Below are 12,352 nucleotides of genomic sequence, written 5' to 3'. Positions count from 1 at the left end.
CGAACAAAAAATACTCCAAATGTTTTTCTAAATTTACTTTATAAAAAAACGAAACGAAATATAATCACTTTTCTATTACATACAAAACTGAACTATTTTAATAGCTGAAACAGTAGTATAAGCTTTTTTGGGGAAAAGAGGAAAAAAGACAAATTTGAGACCCGTGCAGGGCTTTAATCCACTTCATCCAATGCTGTTTTGTTCTCATCTGTGAGCATGCTCTTGATATATGTATTTTAGGTGTGTAAATGTAGAATTGCCTTTTAATTATTTTTTCAGTTTTATTTAAATTTGTAGTTAAAACAACTAAAAATAAATGTATTTTAAAGTTTAGAATTAGACAGCCTTTGCACACAGGCTTACGCTGAAAACAACAAAATGGAACCTCAAGGTTGATCTGAAAATGTGTGCAAATGTATAGGACCCCATTCTTATATTTTGCCTGGGGCCCCCAATTCACTAAATCCGCCCCTGATAGTCCTAATACAAATAATAAACTACCATTGTCTGAAAATACTGGAAATGCTCACTGTTACAGTTTATTATGCTGCATTTTATTAATTTTGGACAACAATTTAATTTTAAAAAGTAACTTAAACATGCTCTAATTCATGTCCTTATTTTTCCCTTTTAAGTCATAATATTGGCGAGTCTTCACTCCGAACATATTTCTTATATATCAATATAAATTAATATTCAGCTTAGTTAATTTGTTTACAAATTCACATTTGCAATTCACATTAATGAACATGAATGTAAATTTGCCAGAATTAGCCGAAAGCTTATTTTTAATCTGCAGACCCTTGACAGAGTGGTAAAAAGTCAAGTGAAGTAGTGAAGTGAAGTGACATGTGGCCAATATGGTGACCCATACTCGGAATTAGTGCTCTGCATTTATCCCATCCAAAGTGCACACACACACAGCAGTGCACGCACACAAACCGTGAACACACACCCGGGGCAGTGGCCAGACATTTATGCTGCGGCGCCCGGGGAGCAGTTGGGGATTCGGTGCCTTGCTCATGAAGGTGGGAGAGAGCGCTGTACATTCACTCCCCCCACCTACAATCCCTGCCGGTACGAGACTCGAACCCACAACCTTTGGGTTATGAGTCCGACTCTCTCTACCCCAAATAAAAAATAAATAGGCCTAAATAAATAAATAAAGGTTATGGTGGATATTCTTAATATGTTTAAATTCTGATTACAGCCACAGGCCAACTGTCTTATTTTAATTTCTAGAAAGCAGAATATGTGCTTTCCTGTTTCTGGTTATAGAAATCAGGTTAATGCATTTACATGACACATAATCATTCAGATTAATATCAGAATATTCTTGAGTATAAACTAGATCAAATAATCTGAAATTAAAACAGCAAAATAATAAAAAAGAAACTACATTTTATTTTTAATTTGATTACAAAAAAAAGTATTGCATTCCCATAGCCTGTAATATTTCACTGTCTCAGACTGTGCTAGGGAGGTGGGTTAAAAGAGGACAATTACTTTGGCCTAGATAAAGCTTTGCAGAGCTCTCTTAGCACAGATTTCTCTGTACTAAGAAGATAAATGTTACTTAGAAAAACAGACAACACAAGTCCACTCTGTCCTTACTTATGAGCAGGCCCCGTACTAGGCTCGCTGGACTCGGGGGGCAATCAGAAATTGTGGTAGGGCAGCACTTTCCAGGGTAATATTCATAGTTTACTTTTATTTAGGCTGCTCAATTTTCAGTCTTGCATTTTGTGTCTGTGTGAGTGCAGAAATGTTAAATATGTGTGTAGACAATATTAAGCGAATCAAGCGAATCACACCCACTGCTCCGGGTGTGTGTTCACGGTGTGTGTGTGTGTTCACTGCTGTGTATGTGCGCTTTGGATGGGATAAAGGCAGAGCACTAATTCCGAGTATGTCACCTCACTTTTCACTTTCACTTATCAAAGCTATGAAAACCTCCATTACACGACATTTATGAATGTCCTCATTTATAAATACAATACATCGTTTTTTGTATAATACTGCATATATAATATTATAATATAATATTTAGGGCTGTCGCGATTCGTCGATTTTATTCGACTATTCGATTTTTTTTTTTTTTAATCCTTGACTTCATTTTGCTGCGTCGACTAACCGGCAAAATACCGGAAGTGGCGCATTTCACGGACGAGAATCCATAAAACACATTATTAGACCGTTTCCCAAGGCTGCATGATATATTAAACCCATTTAAAAATCATTATTAAGCATAATTGCGAATTCACAACTGCTACGATTTAATTAAAGTGAGTATATGCGATGCAGTTCTAATACAGTATACGCGCTTTAATTATGTTATGGGTTTTTTTATGCATAATGAAGTGTCCTTTACATTTAGTCAGTGATTTTTCATGTCATTTTTCATGTCATTTGTCAGTTCGGTCAAATAATTGAACAAGATATAAATTTGCCATAAATGTTTGACTTCTGTCCTATATTCTCCCAAAAATTCTTAATAACAAGATCTAATTTATCTGTTAACATTAGGCTACAGAATACACACCTTTATTAAAAACATTACAATTTTGGCTGATTAGCCTGCTTATTCCGTTTTTATTATTATTGTTATTATTATTAATATTTACACATATGAATGGATATGTACAACAAATTATATATAATTATTAATTATATATAATTTGTAAATGAAATTACTGACGGCAATGTTCGTTGACAGTTAGTCTGTAATGTTGCTGTTTGAGCATAAAAAAGATCTGCAAAGTTACAACGCTCAAAGTCCAATTCAAAAGGAGATATTTTATTTAACAGAAATCACTTTTCAAAAACTACAACGAACAACTCTTTTGGACTACAACGCATATTTTCCGGGGTTTGTGATGATGACCGACGAATGGGACGAGACCTGGTTATATATATATATATATATATATATATATATATATATATATATATATATATATCAGTAGTCACTCTATCTATAACTCCCAATACGGGCCTATGTCTTATTAAGATAATTATTATTATAGGGGTAAAACATCATATAATGCAATGCAATACAGTGAAAACTGATAAATGTACAAATACTATAAAATAATAATTGATACACACATGATTTTTTTTTCTTATAATTTTTATCATGTTGATCATTTAGAGGCCTCTTGTGTATCAAACATGATAGGCTTTATAGCAGTGGTCGCCAACCCGTCGATCGCGATCGACTGGTAGATCTTTATCACTGTCCCAGTAGATCCCGAAAATAACAGTAAAACAAGTACAAAAATGCATTACATTTCTGGGGTTATATTGATGTATCACTAAAGGGAACTGTCTTGAGAAAAGTTTCGATGGCAATGGCATTTTCTTCTCAAGCGCAGCTCTGCTTTGTTTACAGCAGTAACCAAGGAAACGCTATATTGCGGTCGGTTCTTAAGCAGTGTTGCCAAGTCCGCGTTTTTCCCGCGGAATTGGGCTACTTTAACACTGTTGCCGCGGGTTGTTGTTCATGTCCGCGGGTTGAAGCGACCCCAATAACGTGATATTTAGCCCCTGGAATGTGAATTTTACATGAAGATCCCCGCCGAAAAACGTGTATTTTACCCCAGGAATGCGAGTTTTACAGGGGAACCCCCCTCGAGACGCGATTGGACTCGTTTTATTGCAAAAACCTGGCAACCCTGTTCATTAGTGCCACCTGCTGTCAGAGAGTGCGTCTCATTCAGACCTGCTGTTTTTGTTTCGTGCAGATGTTTTATGTAGCAAATAAATAAATAACACCTAAAGTCAGACCATTCTGTTTTTGTTTTAAATCCTGAAATTAATCTAGATCAAATCAAAAACAACTGCCCGTGCAGATCATGATTAAAATGCAGTGGTTGTAACTAAAATACAAAGTAAAAGGCCTCAAATTTGAAGTACAATCTGGGATGTCCTTTTCTATCAATTCTTCAATAGGTAGATCTTGTCTTTCTTAAAGGCCGAGGTCAGGTATCTTGGGCCTAAAAAGTTTGGTGACCACTGCTATAGGGTTAAATGTCAACATGCCGGTCTTGACATTTCTTTTGTGTTTGTACATTTGTAATTCAAAATTTATTTTCTTTGCCATTTGTAAATTAGTAAAAAAAAAAAAAAAAAAAACGTAGTTGAATTTTCACTTGTGGCCTTTGACTTTTGAACCCCACTATATTTCATTACTTTTTTAAAAGGTTGAGGTTTCTTAAAAACATTCCTGAAACATATCATAGCATTCATTATTTAGTCTACCATGAAATAAATGTATTCTTAATGTCTGTAATTAATCTTTTAAACGAATCAATTTATTAAAGCACCTTTATTAATTCAAATATGAATTCATTATATCAAGCGTTTTCCACGTTGACACGAGTGTTCGGTGGATCTGCACGGACACCTAACGGTCGCTCAGAGAAAGCTCAACTGAGCGGCTGTGTAATGGTCACCTGATCGTCCTTCGGTTTCACAGCTTGTCCTCGCGCTTGATCTGCACATACACTGTTTGTTTTATCTACTGATCTGTGCCAAACGATGTCATTTTGTTCTTTTTTCGGGAAGGAGTATTATAAAGATCATTTTAAACCCGGTAAGTAATGTTTTTCATTATTTACTCTCCACAACCTGCTGCCTTCCCTTTACCTTGAAGGAAGATTATGATGTAACCGTTTATAAAACTTGCTAACTAACTTTGCTTAAATATTACTATAGCTAAGAAAACAAAGTGTCTGTTTTACAAACTTTTCGAAAAGGGCAGTTACCGGATTTATTGTTTCTCTGCAGGTATATATGTTTGCTCCCTGTGTGGGCATCCACTCTTTTCTAGCAGATCCAAATATGAGCATTCCTCCCCCTGGCCTGCCTTCACAGAGACCATCCGAGAGGACAGTGTAACAAAACACATGGAGACATTAACAGCCTACAAGGTCAGAATCAGATGTTTTTTTTTTCTTTTTTCTAATTTCTGTTTATACAGGTGCATCTCATCAATTTGAGTTGAATTACTGAAATAAATGAACTTTTCCATGACATTCTAATTTATTGAGATGCACCTGTACATGTTTTGATTGCTATATGCAGGTTCTGTGTGGCAAGTGTGGTAATGGACTAGGCCACGAGTTTCTGAATGATGGACCGGAGGAGGGCTTATCACGTTTTTGAATATTCAGTCACTCGCTTAAGTTTGTCCCAAAAGGTAAGTCACCACATGTAGTTTTCTGTATAATTTGAATAGTATCAAATGGCTTTATTCATATTTACATTAATAAGTAACCATTTTAATTCATATTCCAACTTTTTTTCCAATCAGATAAGGTTGATAAACAATAAGCGAGGTGATGAGGCTGCTGTTGCATGCACACTGGGTAATGGGATGTTCTGCTCATGAAGTGGGCAAGGAAAAGCCCCAAGTGGAGATCCTGTTCACAGATATATTATGACCGTCCTGGATGCCACTGAGACTAAAGTAGTTGCTCTATTTTTATACTAGTCTGCATAAGCTGATTTGAACATGTGCAAGATGAACCAGTCTTGAATATTGCTAATTTAAAAAGGTAATTGTGAACATTCAGTAATTTCCTAAAGCAATTTACAGCACGGGTCACTATCATGATGATGATTATTATTATGACCAAAACAATAATCTTAACATTAAAATAGCATGTTATTAATTGATATTATTCTTTGTTCAACCAAATTTTTTTGTCATTGAATCCTGTTTGAATCCGGTTTCTTTATTATTGTATCTTCCATAAAGGCATACTATTTTGAAATTCATGTTTCTGTTACATGGAAAGTGTCTTTTTCTTTTGTTTTCCACTATTAAAGTATGAATCAAATCAATTTTGTTTGTTTCCTTTATTGTTAATTTATTTTTATTTTATTATTATTATTTATTTTAATTTTTTTACCCTCATGCATCCTTTGGGACAAATTTGGGCAAAATATATATATATATATATTTATAGTTTACTTAATCTGAGTGGTACAAGACTTGGCTACTTTTCATAAGTTTGCCACCTGAACACACACACACACACACACACACAAACAAACAAAAAAAGACTTGATTCAACAAAGTGGTTGAAAAAAAACTCCTTAATTTGTCCTTCAGAAGTGGGCTCCCATAGGAAATTAATGGGAAATACTCAAATTCAGAGCACCCTCATGCATCCTTTGGGACAAATTTGGGCAAAATATATATATATATATATTTATAGTTTACTTAATCTGAGTGGTACAAGACTTGGCTACTTTTCATAAGTTTGCCACCTGAACACACACACACACACACACACACACAAACAAACAAAAAAAGACTTGATTCAACAAAGTGGTTGAAAAAAAACTCCTTAATTTGTCCTTCGTGGACAAAAGTGGGCTCCCATAGGAAATTAATGGGAAATACTCAAATTCAGAGCATTTTTTATTTGTCCAATAAAAATCAATAAATCCAATACAATGCAGTTCATACATACACATAAGTGAAGGGGTGAGCCTATACAACAATTCTGAAATTGAAATTTTATATATATATATATATATATATAAAGGATTACTGTCTACTACTTTGTCTTTTCCTTATAAGTCTAAGCATATATTTTTTTTAATTCTACAATTTTAACGTGTGATAAAATCTAAAATTTAAAAGGTTAAATTCGATACAACAATGGTTTATAGATTTCAGCCTATATGCAGCCACTGAGTACTACAGTCATAGAGTGGCTATTGATATTTTTATACCTTTATATGTCACCAGATGTCACCAAAGTCACCAAAAGGTTTTGGCTGTGAACCACAGTCTATGGTTTGAACTTACTGTTTTATTAATTTTTTTACTGAAGTATAAGAAATATTGAATATATAACAAATATAAGCATATTTTACAGAAAATATGGTACTTTTAGAGGTAAATAATAAATAAATAAATAAACCACCAAAAATCACAAAATTGCATAAACTGATAGTTTTTATTTTATCGAAGACATGATATTACATTTATATAAAAAAAGGGATCACATGAATTTGGGTGTAGTAGTAACGGTCACATTTCAAAGCTCCAGACCCGCCAATCGCTTCATCTTCTGCTTTTGACTGTGTAGGGAGCAAACGAGATTTCCCAAGGTGATTAATAGTGGCTGTTCAGCTTAACGAATAATAACACATTGTTTAATTCATTTATAATAAGTTATATAGAGTAGGGTACAGAAAAAGTAACAATTAGCAACGAAACTGTTTTACCTCAGCTTTAGTTCTTCAGGTTGAAATTAAAGCTTTTTTGATGACTCTCCTTTGCTGGTTTAGCACTTCATAAAATTTGAATAATTTTGTCTCATAAACACGTTTTTCCGTTGTGACACTGTCGTTTCAGGTATGAAAATGATGTACGGTCCAATTGGAAACTGCGTGCCAATAAGTGACCTAAACATAAACATCACACACTCGGTGAGAACATGAGGCAAATATCAGAAGACAGTTTTGAGTGCCTGGTTATGCTGGTGTCTTGAAGGGGTCCTATTATGCTTTTCACTTTTTCAGCTTTAGTTAGTCTGTAATGTTGCTGTTTAAGCATAAGTAAAGCAAAGTTCAAAGTCCACTTCAAAAGGAGATATTTTATTTAACATAACTTTTCAAAAACTACAACGAACGACTCGTTTGGACTACAACGCATATTTTCTGGGATTTGTGATATCACAGATATCGACGAATGAGACGAGACCTGGTTGAGCTGCACTAGAGAAGGCAACGAGTGTTATCACTATGTCGGAGACACGCTAGCTTTCCCAAAGCAGACGAACTTAGAGTGTTTACAATCATCCGGGTTTAAATTGTGCTCAAATTGATTTGATTTTGAGCAATATTTCAGCTAACCAATCACAGCACACTTTGTATTTCAGAAGGCGGCCCTTCATTTGATACAGGAACTATTCGAGCCGTTCATGCCAGACTGGGGAGAGAGGTGTTGTAATAATCTCAAATATGTGAAAAATAATGTTTTTCGAAAAACCTAGTATGAGAGCATGTTCTAGTACACCCCCAAAACAACATCAAGACTTTGTAAAAGAGCATAATAGGACCCCTTTAATTGGAATAAATAATTAGCAGTAGGATAATTGCTCAATATATGGTTAATATATTTTACTCCGCTTAGTTTTGTGCCGATAAGTTGCTCTTAACAAAACTGGCCTTGTAATAATGCCTGCAAGGAATATATTTTCAATTAAAAAAATAATGCCTTTTCATTTTCCAGAAGGTGGTTGGCGTTATAATTGGAAAAACTGATTCAAGAGGATTTCCAGACCGGAAAAGTTGGTTACCATTACATAGATGTTCATGCATTCTATTCCCATTATGTCTTTCTTTCTTTCTTTATATATCCTATAATATGCAGTCTTTTATTTTTATTTCAGATGTTGGCTCTGAAAGGTTTACTTTCAGCTTTACCATCAAAGATTCACCAGAACATTTTATCAATGTGTCTGCATGGGGAAATGAGGAATACATCCAAGGACTGAGCAGTCGCTTTCAGATTGGGGATTGTGGTGAGATTTTAAGTAGTAATCATCAGTCATTTAGATTCCAATTGCTCTTGTTAACAAAAACACTTCCAATATTAAATTCTAATGCACTGAATTGACAATGTAAGCCAAAAAAAGCATCTTCTGTTTTAGTTGTAATTGAAAATCCCCTCGTAGTGACCAAAGACTATGAGAAAGAAGAAAGATTTTGCCCTTCAACACCCAGGTAAAAAATAATAAAATGAAAAAAATCACATCCAACTAAGAAACATTACATTGTCATCATACTGCAAGTTTGTAAGTGATACACATTTTATTTCAGTACCTACAGGCTGTTGGTAACAGAGACTCACTCAAGCATTAGGATATGCTCAGATTTAGAAACCGAGGCCAGGATTCTGCCACTATTCCACATGCCAATTAAAGACTCAAGGGACTTCTATTCATTGGGAGACGTTACTGCAAATGGAGAGAGTCTGGATGGACACATTATTAACATTCTAGCAGCTGTGCAATCGGTTAGATTCCAACAATATACTGCTATCCCTCCTCACTGTCAGGGAAATTAACACAACCTGGCATTAGTGGCTGGTGGGCAAAAGTACAGATGTGTTCAATGATTGAGATTTTATCATTTAGATTGGAGAGGAGAAATTCTTTACAAAATCTGATGGACGCAAAGGACAGAGGCTAGAAGTAAAGCTCTTTGATGACACTGGGAAATCATTTCCCTTTGTGTGGTGAGTATAATTAAATTCAGTATGATTAAAAAGATGAAATAAATCACTAAATTGAGTGATTTCATTACTTTTTTTCATCCAGCTGGGATAAAGAGACTATTAGGCTGGTACAAACACTGACACAAAGAGAAACAGGTATAATAATGTTAATGGGTCTGTTTATTGGCAATTTCTAATATGTGATTATTGAAATTCATTTGATCTATTTTCTCTCAGTGCTATTTATTGCAGATGCCCGCATCACTTTTGACAGCTTTCGCAACTGTATGACAGCAACAGCCACCTCAAAGACAATCATTACCCTCAACCCTGGTAGCGATGTGATATGCTAGATTAAAGAATCTGTTTAAATACTTACAATTATAATATTTTTATTATCGTTACATTTGAACAATTATCATTAAAATCCTTCAATTGTTTTCAATTACATTTTAGATACAGCAGAAGCCAACCAGCTGTACACATGTATAAGGGAACTGCTAGAAGCAGGAGGACTGGATGACCAAGACATCCTCTCAGGTGACGATGTGCAATGTAAGTCACGTGATGTGTCTGGACCTCTGCATTAACAATGCAGTACGTATAGTGCAGTTCATACAGAAACATTTTACTATAAGGTCCCATTATTAACATTAGTTAATGCATTAAAGGAATAGTTCATCCAAAAATTAAAATAGACTTAGCCTCAGCCTGTCCAAGAAGTACTGTAGATGAGTTTGTTTCTTCTTCTGAGCAGATTTGGCAAAATACAGCATTACATTACTTGCTCACCAAATGTGATCCTCTGCAGTGAAAGGGTGGCATCAGAATCAGAGAATGAGATAAAAACATCACAGTAATCTACAAGTAATCTTGTGAAGCAAAAGGGTGTGTTTTAAGAAACACATCTATCATTTTTAACTTCAAACCATTGCTTATGGCTAAGATACGAGTCCTCTGTCCATAATAGTGCTTTCTCCAATGAAAAAGACTTCTTGTCTGAATCAGAAGAGAAATGTGCACAAATTAAATACTGTTTACATGTGAAAACAGTTCTAAACAAATATGTTGGTGAATTTTGATATGAGAGGACAACAGGGGGTGGAATTTTCACTGGAGGAATCATTAGTATGGATTGTGGACTCATTTTGTGGCTAGAGGTGACGGTTTAAAGTTTAAATTTCTCCAAATGTATTCAGATGAAGAAAGAAATTCATACATTTTGGATGTTCTGAGGGTGAGAAAATTTCCAGCAAATTTATTTTCGGGGTGAACTATTCCTAACCTCGTCTCGCATAGCCAGACCTTCAGACTGACGGCTGAAGGTCTGGAATCCATGGCAGCTTTCATTGGCCTAGGCCCACCCATGAGGCCATTTGACCGGCATGTCAAACAACCAATCACAGTTCGTTTCGTTCATCGTCACGTTTCAGGGCGTGGAAATGTCGCCACAATAACAGACAGTGTAAAACTCTCGGACGTATTTTAAAGATTCTATGCCGATAACTTAAAGATTTTCACATACTTTTGAAAATCCAGTGTTTAGTTGATCCTGAAAAGCGTTCATTGACTCAGTTGTAAACACGACGGCTTTCTTCTTTCGTGAGGGGGTTTGTTGTCACGGCATCTTTGTTTCCAGGCGGAACGTTAAAGAACGCGACACACACGTCTACCGGAAATCCTGTATAATTCAACCAATCCGATGATGACTTCGAAACTCCTGAAGTGTTTCCACTTTTGTGTGCCATATGCATCAGACGTTTAGCCAACGGTCCGTGGGCGTGACGTCTGAGGCTGAGACTATTCCTAACCTAACACTGACTAACAATGAGCAATTTGTTACAGTATTTGATAAACTTTGTTAACATTAGTTAACAAAAACACAATTCTTTATTGTTAGTTCATATTAGCTCAGGTCCGTTAAATAATACAACTTCTGATTTTATGAATGTGAATGTTAACATTAAGATTTACAAAGACTTTAGAAGTATTTTTCTTACTATCTAATGTAGTTAACATGTTAAAAATGAAATCTTATTGTAAATTGTTACCAGTAAAACTGCATCCTTCCATTTATTTCTCAGTGGATTCCATTAGTGATGTTCTGACTGTGGAAAAGCTTAAAGCCAGAAGTCAAGAACATGCTGAGGTCTTTCATTGCATAATATTTGGATTCATCACAAGTCTGGAAATAAATTCCTCCATCTCAAAGGTCATACGCAAGCGATGGTAAGTGTGCAATGCTTTGACAGTTTTATGCAATGGTCTACTATTCACAAGCCTGAGTTTTAACAGATAACTTCTCCACCAGTGCCAAATGCAAATTTCGAATCAATGAGGAGAGTCAGACATGTTCCAATGATGCCTGTCCAAATCAAGGACAACAGCTCCAGGCCACTGAAGGCTTTGATCTGCTGGTGGACATCAGTGATCACACTGGGACTGTGCAGTCATGCAACCTGGCAGGCACAGTGGCTGAGAAAACCCTGGGCTGTAAAGTGAGCTAAGTCAAGACTGTCTGTATGTGTCCTGAATGATGTCTGTATGTCCTGCAAAGAGTAAACGTAAAAATATTTATGTTGACAGACAGAAGAGTTTTTGCGTCTGTCGGAGTCTCAAAGGACGACTCTGAAGTGGAAGTTTCTTCTGGAGAGATGCAAAATCTATCTAAAGGTTGTTCATGTTTGCCATTTGCAACTTATTTTGAAAATGGAATATTTAAGGATGTAACTCACTCTGCATTTTAAATTGTAGGTTTTCCCATCTGCTAGAAGCAGAAGTGGAATGAGGGCAAGCATTTTGTCATGTGCACTCGCTGACCCCGTTGAAGTGAAGCAAAACTTTGCCTCCTTTGTGGTTTGATGCTGTTTTGCAACACAGCAACGAAACAGCATGGTTCCTTATGTGAAAACAAATCAAATGTAGGCCTACTTGTGTTTTAAGTTGTGCATATATTGTGAATAATTATCTATATTTTTTGACATTTTGTTCCAATGTCCCATTTGATCTCATTGTGTTGTAATTGATCTCTGTAAACGAATTCATTTGGTGTATCCATGCATGTTTGTTCCAAACCGATTTTCGTAAATGCTTTAACACATAAAAACGTTA

At 35.5% G+C, this 12,352-nt stretch overlaps 1 protein-coding gene and 1 pseudogene across 1 annotated transcript; both read left to right on the top strand.

Moving 5' to 3' along the window:
• Positions 1-4,361: 4,361 nt before the first annotated feature.
• LOC107584224 (methionine-R-sulfoxide reductase B1-A-like) lies at positions 4,362-5,750 on the top strand (annotated as a pseudogene).
• A 1,633-nt stretch (positions 5,751-7,383) lies between these two features.
• On the top strand, positions 7,384-12,138 carry meiob (meiosis specific with OB-fold). The gene is made up of 13 exons (XM_016270737.1): positions 7,384-7,449; positions 8,255-8,312; positions 8,415-8,546; positions 8,676-8,748; positions 8,845-9,040; positions 9,162-9,262; positions 9,345-9,397; positions 9,479-9,574; positions 9,698-9,796; positions 11,326-11,470; positions 11,553-11,739; positions 11,828-11,914; positions 11,996-12,138. Exons 1-13 carry the CDS (start codon positions 7,384-7,386, stop codon positions 12,101-12,103), a joined length of 1,401 nt encoding a protein of 466 aa, XP_016126223.1. The 3' UTR covers positions 12,104-12,138.
• Positions 12,139-12,352: the final 214 nt, after the last annotated feature.

The sequence above is a fragment of the Sinocyclocheilus grahami genome, unplaced genomic scaffold (assembly GCF_001515645.1).
Source record: "Sinocyclocheilus grahami isolate Dianchi unplaced genomic scaffold, SAMN03320097.WGS_v1.1 scaffold57.1, whole genome shotgun sequence".
Taxonomy (NCBI): Eukaryota; Metazoa; Chordata; class Actinopteri; order Cypriniformes; family Cyprinidae; genus Sinocyclocheilus; species Sinocyclocheilus grahami.
This window is presented reverse-complemented; position numbering and strand designations above follow the sequence as displayed.

What these genes read in the sequence shown, in the direction of transcription:
- meiob (XM_016270737.1), top strand. Translation starts at nt 7,384, where the DNA reads ATGATGTACGGTCCAATTGGAAACTGCGTGCCAATAAGTGACCTAAAC. An exon ending in TTTTGCCCTTCAACACCCAG is followed by an intron (nt 8,749 to 8,844) that starts GTAAAAAATAAT and finishes ATTTTATTTCAG; the next exon opens with TACCTACAGGCTGTTGGTAA. An exon ending in AAGGTCATACGCAAGCGATG is followed by an intron (nt 11,471 to 11,552) that starts GTAAGTGTGCAA and finishes CTTCTCCACCAG; the next exon opens with TGCCAAATGCAAATTTCGAA.